The sequence below is a fragment of the Oryctolagus cuniculus genome, chromosome 14, assembly GCF_964237555.1.
Source record: "Oryctolagus cuniculus chromosome 14, mOryCun1.1, whole genome shotgun sequence".
NCBI classification, from domain to species: Eukaryota; Metazoa; Chordata; class Mammalia; order Lagomorpha; family Leporidae; genus Oryctolagus; species Oryctolagus cuniculus.
Genome location: NC_091445.1, coordinates 13,101,651 through 13,120,860, shown reverse-complemented (window position 1 = coordinate 13,120,860; position 19,210 = coordinate 13,101,651). Strand labels below are relative to the sequence as shown.

Below are 19,210 nucleotides of genomic sequence, written 5' to 3'. Positions count from 1 at the left end.
GGCCCAGGAGCTTCTCCTGGGTCTCCCATGAGGGTGCAGGGTCTCAAGGACTTGGGCCATCCTCCACTGCTTTCCCAGGCACATTAGCAAGGAGCTGTGTGGGAAGTGGAGCAGTCAGACTTGAACCTGTGAGCATATGGGATGCTCCCATGGCAGGCAGTGGTTTTACCTGCTGTGCCACAATGCTGGCCCCAGCTCATTCTTAACACATAGCTTATTTTTGTTAGGCACAACTGTTTTCTTTCTGTAACTATGTTTCTGAGGCTGTTCATCTACCTCAGCTCTCTTTCCATCATCTTTCCAAATTCTGTATTTTTATTTAGAGACCAAATCATGATTACTTTTTAACCTGAATTTTTCTGTCAGTAGTGAGTTTTCACATTATGATGGATTTGATTTTCCAATTGATACTGGTTTGTATTTTAGTAATAGATCACATATTGTGTTATATAGTGTTTCTTCTTGTTATAAAATCTGACTAACAGAATTACTGAAACTGGTTTTCTATGTAGTTTCTGTGACCAGAATATTCTTTTCATTCCTTATGAACACATTTTATCTTCTCAACATTTTAAAATTAATTTTAAAATCTTCATTTTGAATATCTTCAAATATAGAGAAAAGCGGTTCGATTACCATAGTAAGCACCGATGTACCTTCTGCCCAGCTTCAGTGAATATATTGCTGTATTTGCTGCATCTTTTTCTTTCTGAACGATTTGGAAAGGAGTTCCTTATATCAAGAACTTGACCCCCTAATGTTTTAGCACGTGTTTACTAAGAACATTGTCTTTCATAGCTATCAGACTGTTATACCTAATAAAATCAGAAATAATTTTATGATGTTGTCTAGTATCTTCGTCACGTCAGTTTAATTTGACATATAAATAAGTCCTGAGTAGGAACTCTGGTGTGTGTTTTTGCATATTCCACTCACTAAGCATGTAAAGATGTTTGTGTCAATGGAATGTTTTCGTATATCACCATCTAGGGCATTAAAGAGTTAGAAACAACCCAAAGCACTCTCTCATAGTTGGTGTTCTCAGATGAAGAACATGAGATGTAGAATTGTTCTGGGCAGTGCTATGTCTGGAAGCTAAGTCTCTTATTTTTCACTAGTATTTTTTTTAATCATTTTCAAAATTTTCTTTCAGAACTTGTGCTTTGTTAAGGTGTATTAATTCTTGGGGCCCATGAACTCCACTGTTTCACTAAGTGGAAGCATTCTTTCCTGTCGGTTTCTATGAATTGTTGTGTGTACATTGGTTTTTAAAAATTGTACTTAGTAAGATTATTCAATTTTCTGTTTATTTTTAAGTTGCTGACTTAAACGTTGTGCTTTATAAATTAGAGATTCTTAATGAATTTTATTGATGATTTTGCTAAACTAACAAATGGTCTTTACCAGTGATTATTTCCTGTATTTCCATCTGTATTTTATAGTTGTTACTTGATCATTAAGATTAAATCTCTTTTAAAAAATTTTATTTGTTACACAAGTTTCGTGTATTTTATATATACAGATTTAGGGACATGGTGATACTTCCCATCTTATACTCCCTCCCACCCATGCTCCAACCCTTCCTCTTCCTCCCTTTCCCATTTGCACTCCTAATGTTTACAAAACTCTACACTAGGTAAAAGAGTTCAACAAATGGTATGAAAACAAAAAAAAAATTATTCCTCAGCAGAGGAGACAAGGGTAAACAATCATTGAATCTCAGAATGTCCATTTCTCTCTAATACATACATTTTAGGTACTCTGTTAGTTACCTTGGATCAGGGAAAGCATATGGTATCTGTCTTTTTGGAACTGACTTATTTCACTAAGTATAATGGTTTCCAGTTGTGTCCTTTTTTTTTTTTTTTTTTTTTACAGTTAAATAGTACTCCACAGTGTATACCATAATTTGTTTATCTAGTCAACATTTGATGGACATCTGGATTGATTCCATATTTTAGTTATTTTGAATTATGCTGCAATGAACATGGGGGTATAGATAATTAAATAGGTCTTTTAGTCCATTCTCTCTTTCCAGACCTTTGGGAACTTCTAAGACTCATATGTTGGGTCATTAGATAGTATTCCATAAATCTTCAACACTGTTTTGAAGTTTTTTAATTTCTTGTTGTTTTTGGTCTGATTGAAAAATTTCCAATGATTTGTCTTCTAGCTCAGATACTCTTCTGCCTCACCATGTCTGTTATTGAGGCTTTCCATTGCCTTTTTTGTTTGATCTATTGAATTCTTCATTTCTGATATTTTGTTTTGATTTCTCTTTAAAATCTTAATTTCCTGGGAAAAATTTTCATTCACGTCAGGTATGGTTTTCTTTAGTTCGTGGATTTGCTTCTGATTGCTTTTGAGTAATCCTATGATTGATTTTTTGAACTCTGTTTCCGGCATTTCATCAGTGTCTTTGTCTTCACATGGTGTCTTTCTTGTTTTTATTTCTTGAATTTATTTATGTATTTTTAGGTATTTGTGGAGTTACTTGTTGTTTTTTTCCTCTGAAGGATCTAGCTTTCAAATGTTCCTCTGTGGCTTAGAGGAATGTCTGCACTTTCAGTGAATACCAAGAAGTGTATGGTGGGTGTGGCCAGGGAGCTCTGATCAGTGCTCCAGGGTGGGTGTGGTAGATCTCTTGTTAACAGAAGGGGGAGAATGGTCACTTCTGTTGGTGTGATCACTCTTTCACCTCCTCTCCTCCAAGCTGCGTAATGCCCAGGTGTTAGCCTGCAGTGGTTTCTACACTCATCTGTGCTGCCTCTAAACCACACAAATGATCTGATCTGCGCAGTCCTCACTCTGAGCATGGGTCCTGTTGCAGTGATCTGCCCCATGCAGCCAAGGTGCTCCGAGCATGTTGAGCTGCACTCAGTGATTGCCCAAAGACCCAGTTACACACTGTACCCTCTGTGGTAGCCACCAAGTCCTCACAGTCTCAGCACACAAGACTCCCCCACTCACTGGGTGCAGAGGATCCAGTCATCAGAGTGGTAAATCTTCTCTGAGCTAGCTCTGCCTAGGCGGCTTGAGCCCCAGAGCCTGTAGTATTTGGGAGGCTGGGCATGCGTCACAGTCCTATGTGGGTGCCCAGCTAGCTGCCTGTCAATCCACCCAGCCAGGCTCAAAGTCAGTGGGGACTGCGGATTTTCCTCTCCTGTAGAATCTCTGGATCACCTGCATATGCAAGAACCACTGGCCGAATGTTGCCCTCTCCCTGCTGAGAAGATGTCGTCATTTTTCATCCAGTTGCTATGCGTGTGCACAAAGGATTCTGCAGCTTCTACCAAAGGCCAATATGGTGCCCGCCCTTTCTCTGCCAGGCAGTGCTTGCCATTGTGGGGAGGATAGGGGGAGATAAATGTGCCCCTTTTACTTCACTTCATCTAGCCCCTAGGACTCCAGTCCAGACTCATGCCACGCTCTTCCTCTGCTATATCACCATGTGTTGCTGCAGTCTGGTCTCACCTCCATCTCCAGGCTGCTGCAGTCATGGTTGTTTCTGTGTTTGTTCTGCAGTTCACACCCTCCACACAGATCCATGGCATTCCTCTTCCTTGTGTAGGATTTCTCTTTAAAATAGGCTTTTAAAGATATAAAAGTTAAATGGTGCTGGCATTGTAGCATAGTGGGTTAAGCTGCTGGCATCCGATATGGGCGCTTGTTTGAGTCCTGGCTTCTCCAATTCTGATCCAGTTTCCTTAGGCCCCTGCACCCACGTGGGAAACCAGGAAGAAGCTCCTGCATCCTGGCTTCCGACCAGCCTAGCCCCATCTGTTGCAGCCATTTGGGGAATGCACCAATGGATGGAAGATCTCTCTTTGTCTCTCACTCTTTCTCTTTGTAACTCTGCCTTTCAAATAAATAAAATAGATTTTTAAAAATAAATAACTAAATGGATGTATAAAAATTCAAAAAAACAATATGACTTTTTTTTCTACTTTTGTTCCATAGAATTCTAATTTATATCCATGACATGTTCAAGCTTGTTTATGAAGAGAGAGTTTGCTAAATAGTAAAATAAAGATTATAAAGATGGTTGTTTAGCCACTGTGTACAACTATTATAGTGATGATTGACTTTTTTGATAACAGAATGTTCTGTATTTTTTCCAGTTACTATTATAGAATATTAATTTATAATGTTTCTCACATTTTATGGGCTTTTGTGTTCAAGAAGTTCTATTTAATAAACATTTAATTTCCTAAAGTAAAAGTAGCCATATCTTGAATTAAAAATTTTGTGTAATACAAAAATTTTTGAGTAGTGTACAATGGTTATTGTAGTCTCTGAAAAAATAAAATTTCTGTATTTTTGACTGATGTATTTTCTTTCTTACCACAGTAAATCAAGAGGAGTTCATTGCTATTATGACGGGTGACATTTAAAGAATTACAAGGATAAACACATGAGAATGTTGCAGTTACCATCTTGTATTCTATTTCTGTGCCTGGAGCCACGTTTAAAAAATCTGTTTTTCTTTTTCTTTTTTCCAGAAGGACCAAAAAATAAGAAATGTTATGTATTTCTGTTTTATTACTGTTAAGTTTCTTTATAGGAACAACATTGTTAATATGCAGTAATTTAGCTTTGTATTTATAATATAGCTTTTATATAAAGTTTTAAAGGATCAAATCATGTGGTACACATTCTTTGAAATTTTTTTATTTCATATTAGTAGTGACTTTATTTTGGTGCACACAGTTTCAGACTTCTATTAATAAAATGTTTATTAGTATTTTAAAAGTTTGGTAAATTTCCTGTCTTATTTTGATTTCTAAGTTCTATTAACTCTCATATCTATTTTTAAGTCTTTTCTCTTTACATTTTTCTAGTTTATGAAACAAAAGTTGAATTACAACTATCAGTAAGATTTCATGAGGTTTAATAATTTATGTTTTAGTACAAGATTACTGAACATAGGCCTAATTACATTTTTAAAAAAGCTTTTATTTAAGTTATACAAGTTTCATGTATTTCATGTATTCAGATTTAGGAACATATTGATACTTCCTACCCTGTACTCCCTCCTGCCCATGCTCCAACCCTTCTCCCTTCTCCCTTCTCCCTCTCCCGTTCCCACTCTTATTTTTTACAAAGATCTACTTTTAAGTTTACTTAATGATTGTAGATTTACCCCTACATTAAATAAGAGTTCAACAAATAGTATTAAGGAGAAAAAAGCACTCTAGACAATCATTGAATCTCAAAATGTTCATTTCTTTCTAATACATTACATTTTAAGTACTCTATTAGTTGCCTCAGATCAGGGAAAACATATGGTATCTGTCTTTTTGGGACTGGCTTATTTCACTAAGTATAATTGTTTCCAGTTGCGTCAATTTTATGCAAATGATAGGATTTCTTTCTCTCTCTCTTTTTTTTTTTTTTTTTTACAGCTTAGTAGTACTCCATGGTGAATATATGTCTTTATCATGTCTTAGTTATTATAAATTGTGCTGCAGTGAACATGAGGGTACATATAACTCTTTCATATCCTGAATTCTTTTAGTTTGTATGAGTTCCCAGGAGTAGGATGGCAGGGTCATATGGTAGGTCTATATTCAGATTTTTGAGGTATCTTTGTAACAGTGGCTGCACCAGTTTATATTCCCACCAACAGTGGATTAGGGTACCTTTTCCCCAATATCCTTGCCAGCATTTGTTGTTTGTTGATTTCTATATGAGAGTCATTCTAACTGGGGTGAGGTGAAACTTCACTGTGGTTTTGATTTGCATTTCCCTGATGGCTAGAGATCTGGAACATTTTTTAAATGCTGTGGGCCATTTGAATTTCCTCTCTTGAAAAATGCCTGTTCAAGTCTTTTGCCCATTTCTTAACTGGCTTGTTTGTTTTTGTTATTGAATTTCTTGAGCTCTTTGTAGATTCTGGATGTTAACCCTTTATCAATTGCTAGTTTGCAAATATTTTCTCCCATTCTGTCGGTTGCCTCTTCACTTTGCTGAGTGTTTCTTTTGCAGTGCAGAAGCTTCTCTGCTTGATGTAATCTGATTTGTCAGTTTTGGTTTTTGATTGTCTGTGCTTCTGGGGATTTTTCCAAGAAGTCTTAGCCTGTGCCAATGTCTTGCAGAGTTTCCCCAATGTTTTGTAGTGATTTGATGGTATCAGGTCATAGATTTAGGTCTTTGATCCATTTTGAGTGGATTTTTGTGTAAGGTAAAAATAGGGGTCTAGTTTCATTATTCTGCATGTGCAGATCCAGTTTCCGCATCACCATTTGTTGAAGAGACTGTGCTCCAAAGATTGATTTTAGCTCCTTTTCAAAAATAAATTGATTGTAGATATGTGGATTGATTTCTGGATTTTTTGTTCTGTTCCTTTGGTCTAAATGTCTGTTTTTGTACCAGTACCAGGATGTTTTGATTATAAGTGCTCAATAGTTTGCTTGAAATCTGGTATTTTGATGTCTCCAGCTTTTTTTTATTGTATAAGGTTGCCTTGGCTACCTCATGTCTTTCCATATGAATTTTAACATTATTTTTTCTCGAGTTGAGAATGATATCATTGGTATTTTGATTAGGATTGCATTGAATCTGTAAATTGCTTTTGGTAGTATGGACATTTTGATGATATTGATTCTTCCAATCCATGAACACAGGATTTTTCCATTTTTGTATGTCTTCTTGAGAAGTTATTTCTTCCTTTAGTGCTTTGTAACTTTCATTGTAGAAATCTATGATATCCTTGGTTAAATTTATTCCAAGGTATTGAATTTTTTTGTAGTTATTGTGAATGGAATTGATCTTAAAAGTTCTTTTGCAGTCATGGCATTATCTGTGTATACAAAGGCTATTGTTTTTTTGTGTGTGTTGATTTTATATCCTGCTACTTTACAAAACTCTTCTATGAGTTCCAGTAGTCTCTTGGTAGAGTCTTTTGGATCCCCTATGTATAGAATCATGACATCTGCAAATAGGGACACTTTAACTTCTTTCTTTCTAATTTATATCCCTTTGATTTATTTCTCTTTTTTTGTGTGTAATAGTTCTGGCTAAAACTTCTAGGACTGTATTAAATAACAATGGTAAGAGTGGTGGGCATCCTTGTCTGGCTCTGGATCTTAGGGGGAATGCTTCCAGCTTTTCCCCATTCAATAGGAAAGCTGGCTGTGGGTTTGTCATAAGTAGCTTTGATTGTGTTGAGGAATGTTCCTTCTCTACACAGTCCACGCAGTCTTAGCACACAAGGCTCCCACAGTCACTGGGTGCAGTTTCCCCTCTGCCCTGCCAGCCTATCCAGTCATCAGAGAGGTAAATGTTCCCTGAGACCCGGAGCCCGTGGTATGTTGGGAGACTGGGAAGCCTCACAGTCCTAAATGGGTGCCCAGACATCTGTCAGTCCTCCCAGCCTGGCTGTAAGTCAGTGGGGACTGTAGATCTTCCCTCCTCTAGAATCTGCATTACCTGCATATACAGGAGCCACTGGCCAGATGTTGCCTTCTCCCCGCCACAGTCGCAGTACTGCTGAGAAGATGGCGACCTGTCTTAGCCAGTTGCTGTGTGTGCACACAAAGGCTTCTGAAGCTTCCACCAAAGCCCAAAATGACACTTGGTTTTTCTGTACCAGGCAGTGGGCGACGTTGTGGGGAGAATGGGGTGAGATAAATATGCCCCTTTTACTTCTACTGGGTCTGTGGGTAATTGGTAGCCCTTAGGGCCCCAGACTGGACTCATGCCATGCCCCTCCTGTAGCTGTTCCTCCATGGGTTGCTGCAGTTTGGTCTCACCTCCCCCTCCAAGCGGCTGCCCGCTCCGGCTCTCGGCTGCTGCAATCATGTCTGTGTTCATGCTGTGTGTCCACACTTTCCACACAAGTGCATGGCATTCTTCTTCTTTTTGTGGTTTCCAGTGTGGTTTTCTCTCTAATTCTCCCCTGAGAGTGCACTTCCTACACCTTTTTTTCTTTCTATTTATCAGCCTAGCACAGTATGTTGTTCCCTAACCCACCATCTTGGAGTCTCTCTAATTCCTTTTTGAAGAGTCATATCTTACAGTTTGGAGGCAATAGGAGGCAATAGGGTACATGTAGACCTATGTATCCTATGTCTCTTAACTCTTCTGGTGTCTTCATGTAGTATGACAGTTAAATCTGAATAGTTCCCCTCTAAGGTATTTGAATGGATACAGTTTGGATCATATAACCTCTTGATAAAATGAAAGCCTTAAATTTTGGAACTTTGATCTATGAAGATAATTGTCACTCAATTAAACGTCACAATGAGGAAAATAGAAAATCGTATGTCACAGAAATAATTTAAGGCTGCATTTTCCCTTATGAAGGAATATTCTGTGATTCATCAGGAAACAGTCAAGACAGATTTCATAGGTATTGGTAGGCTCTTCTGACTTACAGAAATGTAAATTGGGGTTGGGGATAACAAGCAGTTTTGGGAAATAGGTCTTAGAATAATAGAAGTTATACCAATCCTTCAGTAATAACCAATTCCATTGGTATGGGCTCTGTCAGGAAGAGAATTGAGTTGACCAAGTGCTCTTTCTTTATACTTGTTTTAAATTCAATAAAATTAGAAGCAATTTAAATGTTTTAAGACTCCTAGAATACTACATTAAGAGTTGTAAGGAATAATATAATAGTAGGGACATTTCAAAGTTATCTAGAAAGCAAGTTAATTGTCCACCTAGAGTAAAATTTAATTTTGAATATGAAGTCAGTGTTCATAGTAGTAACAAGTACTTAAGACAACCAGTATACTTTGAAATTCAAAAATTTCTGTGACCCGTCCTGGTGAATTACCTTCTGTTTCTCGATCATGAAATATATTGATCTCCAGGAAGGTGTAGAATAAAACATAAAAAAAATTGAAACTTGCTAGTTGTATACTTTATTGGAGCAATAACTCAAGCTATTTTTTGTCATTTATAAAGTTGTCTTTGCTGATAATTTAAATACTGTTTCCTTGGGATACCAATAATTTGTTTACTTTGAGTTAGCAAAGAGTGCTCACCTTTGTGGAAGCTTTGTCTTAGAGTAGGATATGAATTATTCTCAACTTTTTATCAGTGTTAATAATTATCACATTGGGCCAGCGCCGCAGCTCAATAGGCTAATCCTCTGCCTGCGGCGCCGGCACACTGGGTTCTAGTCCCGGTCTGGGTGCGGATTCTGTCCCGTTTGCCCCTCTTCCAGTTCAGCTCTCTGCTGTGGCCCGAGAGTGCAGTGGAGGATGGCCCAGGTCCTTGGGCTCTGCACCCGCATGGGAGACCAGGAGAAGCACCTAGCTTCTGGATCAGTGCGGTGTGCCGGCTGCAGTGGCCATTGGAGGGTGAACCAACGGTAAAGGAAGACCTTTCTCTCTGTCTCTCTCTCTCTCTCTCTCTCTCACTGTCCACTCTGCCTGTCCAAAAAAAAAAAAAAAAAATTGTCACATTGAAAGGCTGATTAAACTGGTTAGGAGGTAGCAATCTGAAGGAGTGAATTTTTTTTGTCAAAAGGAGATGGGTATTAGTCATATTTATTATAATCATATTTATCATGATTGTACCTAGTTATTGCAGTGTGGTGTCATGGTGAGCTTTGATAACTTGAAATTTGTTGACTAAGATATTTTCTTTCACCTTTGTTATAAATCAATAGATCTTGCTTTTTTTTTTTTTTTTTTTAACATTTATTTGAGAGGCAAAGAGGTCGAGTTCCCGTCTGCTTGGTTCACTCCTCAAATTACCACAGCGGCCAAAGCTGGACCAGTACCAAAGCCGGGAGCTGGGAATTCAGTCCTGATCTTGCAGTGGATGTCAGGGACCCAGTTATTTGAACCAGTACTGTTGCTTCCTGGGGTTAGAAGCTGGAGCCAGGTAGTGAACGCAGGTTTTCTGTTGTGAGGTGCAGGCATCTTAACTGGTATTGGAGCTGCCAGTCCAATGGCTACCCCAACTTGCTTTCTGAAGAAGCAGCATCTCCTAGATTACAGTCTCCTGGCTTGGTGGTTGGGATAAGGAGGAAATTGAAAATATTTTTTAACCATTTCATGTGTGATAATGTAAGAAAAAGCACTTTGTTTTTCCTGTTTCCCTACATACTCACTCAACACAACACTCTGACACCAGATTCTCCAGTGGACACCAGCTTGTTCTGTAATTCAGTTCAATTCTGACAGACTCCACAGGTTAAAGGTTCCTCCCACAAAACTTCCTCCAACCCCTACCTCAAGTGTAAGTCATAAGCCTCAGGTTTTAACCTGTTCTCACCTGTGCCTATAAATTACACATTCCCAATACTCCACTTATTTTTTAAGTTTGCTTCCTGGCTGGAAGAACTCAGGGAAACACGTTTGCTGGTTTATCATAAAGGTTATTGCAAAGGATGCAGATGAAGAGATACACAGGGCAAAGAATGGGGAAAGAGTGTGAAGCTTCCAGGACCTGCCCAGGCACAGTACCCTCCAGGGGCTTCATGTGTTCAGAAGCTCTCTGGACACAGTCCTTTTGGGTTTTTATGAAGGTTTCACTGAATAAGCTTGATTGATTGTATCATTGGCCATTGGTGATGGACCTAACGTTGAGCCCCTCCTCCTTTGGAACAAAATTTCCAATTTTCTAATCACATGATTTTTCCCAAGGCAGCCGCTCCCCATCTGTGGCTATTGAGGAGCACCCTAACCTCCAACTGGTCATCTTACTGACATACAAAAATACACCACTTCGGAGACTCCAAAGGTTTTAGGAGCTGTGTGCCATGAATCCAGGCAGAGACCAAATGCATATTAATATCACAGGCTGAAATTGTACTAAGCTTGTTTGATGTGAAAAGGAGAAATTTTTAATATCTCAATAAGTTAATTTTGAATTATATAAGTGATGCATAAAGACATTCTAAAAGGTAAAAGCAAAACTCCATCTCTCCAACCCATTCCTTTCTGAATAACATTGGTATCAGTCAGGATCTAGACAAGAGAGTGCAACACAGTTTGCAGAGTATAAAGAAAAGGAATAGGATGAGTTCGTACTAAAGAACCAAAGATGCAGAAAGAGGGTTCTAAGAGTCTTAACTGCAGTAAGCTGAAGCTTAGAAATAGCTCAATAGCCAGCAAAGCTCACTGTGGATTTTGTTACCTGAACCAGGTTACTTTGGAGAGTGAGGGGTTGTGGTGGAGGAGGGGAGCTGCTATTTATTTATACTGGGATAACAGGTGCAAACCATACCTGTCCTCAGCAAGCCAAGTCACATGGTCACCTGATCTCTATGAATAGTAACCACTATTATCCTAGAGAAGTTAATGTATTTTAATCTTAAAAAGCAAACAAAAAATCTCTTCTGGTGCTGATACTGTTGAATTGCACACCAGACGACTGATGTTTGGAGGGCTCAAGTCAAGTGTTCAAAGTAGTAGACAGACACTGAGTTCGATGCTGAGCTTTTTTTTTTTTTTTTTTTTTTTTTTGTCAGGCAGAGTTAGACGGTGAGAGAGAGAGAGGAAGAAAAAGGTCTTCCTTTTGTTTGTTCACTCCCCTAATGGCCGCTATGGCCGGCGCTATGCCAGTCCGAAGCCAGGAGCTGGGTACTTCCTCCTGGTCTCCCATGCGGGTACAGGGCCAAAGCACTTGGGCCATCCTCCGCTGCCCTCCCGGGCCACAGCAGAGAGCTGGACTGGAAAGAGGAGCAACCGGGACAGAATCCGGTGCCCCAACCGGGACTAGAACCCGGGGTGCTGGTGCCGCAGGCAGAGGATTAGCCAAGTGAGCCATGGGGCTGACCAGATGCCGAGCTTTCTTACTCTAGAGTCTACTCATAATCCCTAGGTAACTCTCTCTCCTCAGAATGATTTTTATATATTTTTCTCAGAGTAATGGGTCGAATCTTTAAAACTACAAAACATGAAATAAATGGTTTTTAAAACTTATGATTTGAATGAATTAGAGACAAAAGGACCAATATCTTCCATCCACTGGTTTATTCCCTAAATGCCACAGCAGTCAGGATTGAGCTAGCCCAAAGCTAGGAACCAGAAAGTCAATTCAGGACTCCCTTGTGGGTGGCAAGTACTCAAGTACTTGCTGCCTTCCAGTGTACATATCAGGAGGAAACTGGAATTGGCATCAGAGCCAGTAACATACCCAGGAACTCTGATACGGGATGTGGGCATCCCAAATGACATCTTAACTGGTATGCCAAATGCCCACCTCAAAGGAAATGTTTTAATAAGAAATCTGGAATTCAGAAGCTTAGCAGAAAAAGCATTGATTAAACATTTATGCTTAACCTGGCATGGCATTGTATTTGCCATTCTATGTGGGTTAATGTTTGGTGTCAGGTCTCTTATAGCTTGTTATCTTAAACTATATTTTATAGCCCTGGAAGGAACATATTGAAAAAGTAGGTGAGTTTAGAAAATAAATGCATTGTTTAAAAATCAGCGTTAAGCAAATGTTGAGAAAGTGAGTATTATTGAGTGGTGAAAACTCAAAAGATTTTCATCTTAAGGATGAAACTTAGGGAAAAAATTCTCCAGGTCATTTTTGTAGAGAAGATTTAATTTTAGGTATTGTTCTAAATGGAAGGGAACTTGAGTTTTGGAGTATGGTTGGTAAAGGGTGTGAGAGGGTCTTTAAGGCATTAAGCTGGAGAGAGAAAAAGTTTATGGACTTGATCTTGACAGTGTAATAGAACAATGCTCTTGAGGGTCTCAGTAGAAGAACATTGTTCAGAGAGGAGGCCACATAAGGTCATTTGAATAGTAAAAGTTTGAATTGTTCATATTTTGAGTGGTAAGTAGGAAATCTCATGAAATATGGCATGGAAGCTTTGTTGAATCTTGGAAATCTTGATTAAACAGCTACAGGTTTTGAGTTCACGTGGAATAAGTTTTCAATTGAAAATGCATAATTTCTTTACATTTTCTCATTCTGAATTTAATGTATCCTTTACTTAAAACATTCATTGGAAAGTTTATCCTAAACATTACAAGAAATTGCCAAATCTGATACTAGTAAAACGAAATCTCTTATTTGTTTGAGATACTTGTATGTTAAAGTTAGCTCTGTGTGGTGTACTTGAAATATTAGGTGTAATGATTAATAATAGTATCTAATCATCTACCAAAATCCAAGTTTTATTTTTAAATATAACTTCAGAAATCTGCATGTCTTGTGCTATTCTGAGAATATGTAAACTTTTTAAAAATATCTGATGATTTTTAGGAAGATTACTGACATTTTATAGAATCAAAGATCAGCAGGGTTACCTCCATTTTATACTTAATTAAAAATATTTTAAAATAGGTTTTCTTTTTTCTGTAATAAAAGAAATCGGGGATACTTAATAGAATCCCCAGAGTCCGACATTTCTGATTTTAATATGCTTGTAACATTTGTCCAACACACCACTGTGCTCTCTGAAAAGAGCGATCATTTTCCCTGTGTGGCATTACCACAGACTGCCTGTCCCCAGGGTCTTCCTAAAGGTCCGTGTAAGCCTGACAGCAAGGAAACACGTACTGTCGTAGAACATAAATTTTACTGACTTATTGATGAAAGCCTACTTCTGATGGATGGCTCTTTAGTGCAAGAATTATTCCATATGCATCAACTAAATGCTAAGCGATGAAAATATTTCCAAATCGTATTTCCTGCCACGGAGGACCTCTTTAAATTTAACAGCAGGTTAAAGGTTTGGGGTTCACCTACTGAGAAGTGATCTTTTATTAGAAAATATGTGTTTTGATTGTCTTGAAAGTTCATGCATTTGAAGTTCCTGCCAAACAGGAAGTAACCATACGTTCGCCAAGATCTACATTTTCCCTTTTTTTCATTTTTTATTAAGATTAAAGGTGTTCAATTAAATCCGAATAGCTGGCCAAACCTCAAGTTTGCCAAGAGACTTTTTCAGCAACAGTCTTGCTGGGAAATAATTGTTACTAATCTAAATCTAAGAGACAGTGGGCCCCTTTTCAACATTGGCAATAAAACCAAAGCAATTGCCTCAGAGAAGGGGAAGGGAACAAGCAACCACAGGATTCAAAAGTTTTCTTTGTGAAAGTAAACATTGTTCAAATCTGGTTGGTTTCACTACTGTACCAAAGATAAAAAGAAGAAAAGAACAAAATGAGGGAAGATTAAAAAAACTAGAAAATTAAAAATATTTTCTATCACCTAATTTGGTTTGGGGAGAATTGAGATTATATTTGTGAAAATGTTTTATAAATTCCCAAGTTATATTAAAATACTGTAGACAATTTTGAAATTCAGGTTGTTCTGTAGTTGGAATTATTGGCCTTTAGATCCGAGTATCTACAGTTCTACGATTTTGGATCCTAGGAGTTTGGAATTGTCAGGGCCCCTAGGGAATGTAGGCGTATACCTAAACCAGGTAGCTAGGATATTGTTTGGGGGTAATTTCTAAATGCTGCCTCAGTTCCTTACCACATTCATAAATAGGAAAGCGAGACAGGAGTTTAGCCTTGTACCCTTAGGGTGCCAGGATAAATTATTCAGATTAACAATTGGCCAAAACATGCTTAAAAATCATTATTTTCATTTCTACCTAAGTGACTAATATGAAGAGGCTAATCAAAAGTTAGATTCAAAAAAACTAATCCTAATTCCTAGCACCTATCCACTATCTCCACTTCTAAAGGTTAATTCATGTGTAAACTATGCAAATCTTTTAAATAGGATTTTTAGTTTCTATTTTATTTATAATCTATACATCATTTTTACATTTTTTTTGCAATAAAAGGATTTGCAGCAAACTTCTCCATACCAAACACATGATTAAATCAGAAACAATAGTTTGCAAACCAGATAGAAGTGTCAACAGAAGTAAAACAGACCAAAGTAATCAAATTCTAGTCAGAATTTCTGTGTTCCATGACAGTAAATTTTCATTTATCATTACACAATGAGCTTACATGGGCTTGGTCCCAAAAGGGGGGCTTTAGTTAAGCAAGGATGAATTTGCCACCAGTTACAGATTATTCTCTTTAGATCATGGCAAGTTATAGGCACCTGTAGAGAACAGGGTATTATCTCTGAAAAGAAGCTACTCAAAAGAAGACTGCTGCTGATTTGAGTAGGGACATTTCTGGGAATAGGTCAGGAATGTATAAAGAACAAAGGATTGCTCCTGGCTGCTCCAGATGGCTAGGATGAAGCAGACCCCGTGTGTATATCACCCAAGTCAAAGCGGACCTGGGGGATCAGATTAATACATCTCCAGACACGGCACAGACAGGTCGCAGTAGGTCTTTCTTTTGAATGTTTTGCAGACTTTTTTAGGAGCAGTTTGTTTTCAGAGGGAAGAAGAAATAAATAGTCAACTTCAGTTATCTGGGATCAGATGTAAGAGTTTCCAGGTTAGCCACAATCAGACACCTCAGAGACCTGAGACAAAACTCACATCCTATAATAATGGTTGCTGCCTGTTACCAGTTTTGCTCTCGTTTTAGCCCCCTTCTTTCCTATGGGATTAGAGAATTGCTGAGTTCACTGACTGGAGAGGTCTGCAGTTGAAGGACAGGTGGGGACCTAACGGAACCCTTCTCAGCACTACAAGGGAGGGAAGGTACTGGACCTCTGCCCTGCCTTGGTGTTATCCATCTACAGACCAGTCACTCTGCTTTTAGATGAGGGTGTCGTGGAGATGGCCCTGCGTGTGCATTGGTCCAAGTGCTTGTCTCCATGTAAGAAAGAATTCAAGGCAGAAGTGTAGGTAAAGGTAAGAAGAGAATTCTGCAAGGTTATTTACAGGCAAAGGGAAAGTACAAGCCAGGAGTGTGTGTAGGCAATCTCAAGAGAGTATGCCGCCCATTACAAGGTTTGAGCTGTTCTTTCACATAGGGAGTGGTGTCTGGGGCACAGCTTAATTGAGTATCCAAAGCGGGAGGAGCTGGGGCAGGACTAGAGTACCACCCATCTTGATGTGCATTTGTTTTTTTTTTGGAAGTGTCATTCTGTCAGGTGCATGACAAGAATGGTTGTGTTGACCATGGTAATTTTATTCTAATGACATTATAATGGCTTAAAGGTCCTCACAGGCACTCAGCCTTGTAGGCATATTGGATATTTCTAGTAGGCTGTGGTTCTTAGGTGTTGAAACCCTGGCAGCTGCAGTCTGCAGTGAAGGGAGTGGGGTGTGGGTGGCGCCCCTGAGGCTGCAGGGAAGGTGCTCGCAATCCTCAGCTCCTGCCTGCTAGCTACTTTCCTGCCCGCATCAAGAGGACTTCAAAATGCTCACAGAGAAATGGAATTAAAAGATGAATTTATTTCAATTTTTTTGAAATTCATGCTTAGCTTTTTCATAATGTACATTTTCCATGAAATTTTTGAAGACCTCTCATATAATCAAGAAACTTGTTCCAGGAATCTGGGCTGAGGTACAAGATGAGGGAAATAAAAGCTTGACTTGGACTGTGGCTTACAGAATGGATTTAGAGATTTTCCAAAGTGCGCATTAATTCATACTCCCTACTGGCTTGATGTCATAACCCATTGTAACAATTTCCAAGAAATATATACTTTTATATGTTTAGGGAAATCTTAAAGGAATTAAGATTGTTATAGCATTTGGCTTGGTATATTAAACACCACTCAAGATTCTGATGAACTAGGTACTGAGGAATACACTAATTACAAGTATTGATCAATGCTCAGGGCTTCCTTAAACCTCAGGTTAGCTAGAGTTTTTGGATGGATGTGGGGGAGACTTCCAGGAGCCACAAAGAAATGTTGAGCAGTGTCAGGGTACTGATGGCAAAGAAAAGATTGCCAAGAAGTTATTGGCCTGTGAGTCCAAGTGATTTGCAAGTCTACAATCTCAGATTCTCTGGAATGTCCAGGACCTCTCTTGTGTGACAAACAGCTAAAAGAACAGTCATATACATTTTAGTTTTTGCTCAGGGATGACCCTGCTGGAATATTGGTTTCCAAGAGGACATTGAATGAATGAAATCTGAAATCTGAGATCCATAGATTTGCCAGGTAAGTAAGTAGGCATCACCCACTGATGGGATTGAATGGGGGCATGTGGTTCTAGTCTCACTCCAAGCATTTCTGTGTCATTCATGATAGAAGCTGGCACACACTTACTGTATCACTTGTTCAGGCATCATGTCATGTGACAAACTCAGCAATATCCTTGTGAATTTTCAACAAACAATGATTATTCTTTCTCGCTTAAGGAGACTTCTGCCTCACATACTTGGGTAGCTAAAGACCATTAATAAGAATCATTGACTAAATTGTTGCACTCTATGAATCTGATTTTTAAAAGCTTTACTGAATTACATACTCAATTGCATTCATCCATAACAACCAATACTTTTTGTTTTGGGGTGGTGATCGTTTGGGATGAAGGATGTTGCTACGTGCAATTATGAATATCATTGAGCACAGATTCATATGTGGAGGTGATGGAAGTCAGTCCACAGCCTTCTCACCTCCTAATTGAAATCCAGTTTCTCTTTTAAACCTTTTCCTATGGATTTCTTCACGGCATGATGCTACTTAAACCAACTGCTCAAAATAGTGATTTGGGAAGACAGAAAAATAGGACAAAGTGTATTTTCAATTTCCACCAGGGGGACCTATTGCTGCAAGTAAAAGATTGTCTCTGAGAAAGGGCAAGCATTTTACACAATTACAGGGTGCTTCAGTTTATATTTTTTAGAGTATGTACACCTATTTGGAAATAAATGCTCTTATATTCCACATAATGGTATTTCTCATGTATGGTTTTATTTTTACAATACATCTAATCATTAAATAGGAAAATAGAAAAATAAAATATGAGGTTTCCTGATTTGCTAGCATTTACAGGTTTTTTTAGTAGAATGATTGATATGAAAACGTAAATTCAGTCTTTGAGAATAATTTTTATTTATTATAGGATTGATTACCTACAGAAAGCAGGGAAGACAAATTTTCATAAAACTAATCTTCCCAAATTTGCTTCTTACGTATATTTTATTACCTACTCCACTACTTTTATCTGGGACTGAAAGACTTACAGTTTTTGTAAAACATTTTCATACTATAAAATAAGGATAGTTAAAAAAAGTTCATGGAAAAATAGGATTACCAAATAAATTTATTTTTATACAATTTTATTTTGAAATCTATGGATAGTTTTTTTCAAAATACACATTTTCCATGAACTTTTTGAAGACCCTGTGTATGTACAGCTTACATTTTTTTGCATCAGTATAAACTTAGCTTTTAATTCCATTTTCCATGAACTTTTGAAAGCACACTTATATTTGTAACCACAAAATGGGTACATTCTGAAATACTATCCTGGGTCTATCTGAATTTTTGCCTCACTTCTACTTGTGAGGATATTCTATTTTGTACTTTCAGATTACATTCTTTTATTTTTTAGCATAAAACTATCCTATTTGTTTATACTCTTCTATCTCTTAATATTCCTTAATTATTTCAGTGGTTCACACATTCTATTACAGAGAGCACTGTAATTTTCTATAGTCTAGCTATATTTTTACTGACTCATATAACCACCTCCCTCCTGATTTTATTGATTAGAAGTAACTTGCATAATGGGTCTCAGTGGTGAAGAGGGTTGGCAAACACTTTGGGGCACATATGATACCTCTGGTTTTCAGATCAGAAAGTGGAGGTGGATTACATGACTTGGCTAACATAATGTTCTTTGCCTTGTGATTCTAAGTACAATATTCCTTCCAAAATACACAGTTGGTTTTAACATATCCCAGATATGGAGTAACCATTGCCCCAAGCATATTTCGTCAACTTAGGCTAGACTGATGAACTTGCAATTGAGTGCTAGTGAGCCTTCTGTCCCAGACATGTGCTCTGTGTGAGAAATGCTTTGCTCTTGATAACCTTTTCAGTTAATTTCCATTGTCCTTAACAGATATCAACACGTGGTATATCAGATACAGCAAGACATATTTTATATATTGTAATTATATATTTGCCTCAATAATGCAATGATGCTTCGGCGTTTCTGCTTACACACACACATGTGTCCCCCGCCCCGCCCCAGGATACACAGACACCCACACCTCACACTGACCTCACAGAAGTAGGCCAATTCTACATTATGAAGAATAGAATGCAGCTCAAGTATAGTGACATGAAAGTGTGTTTTAGACATGTGAAAAGTCTTACTCATATGAAGAGGAATACACAAAGTACACAGAAATAGCACTTTCACATATTCTACTAGTTTTACAGTTCATTCTGTTAAATG

At 38.1% G+C, this 19,210-nt stretch overlaps 1 protein-coding gene across 1 annotated transcript in view; it reads left to right on the top strand.

Moving 5' to 3' along the window:
* CETN3 (centrin 3) overlaps positions 1 to 4,752 on the top strand; it is a 24,340-nt gene extending 19,588 nt beyond the window's left edge. The window contains exon 5 of the mRNA XM_002713912.5: positions 4,351 to 4,752. Within this exon, the coding sequence (XP_002713958.1) occupies positions 4,351 to 4,394 (44 nt within the window). The 3' untranslated portion in view covers positions 4,395 to 4,752. The remainder of the gene's footprint in view (positions 1 to 4,350) is intronic.
* Positions 4,753 to 19,210: the final 14,458 nt, after the last annotated feature.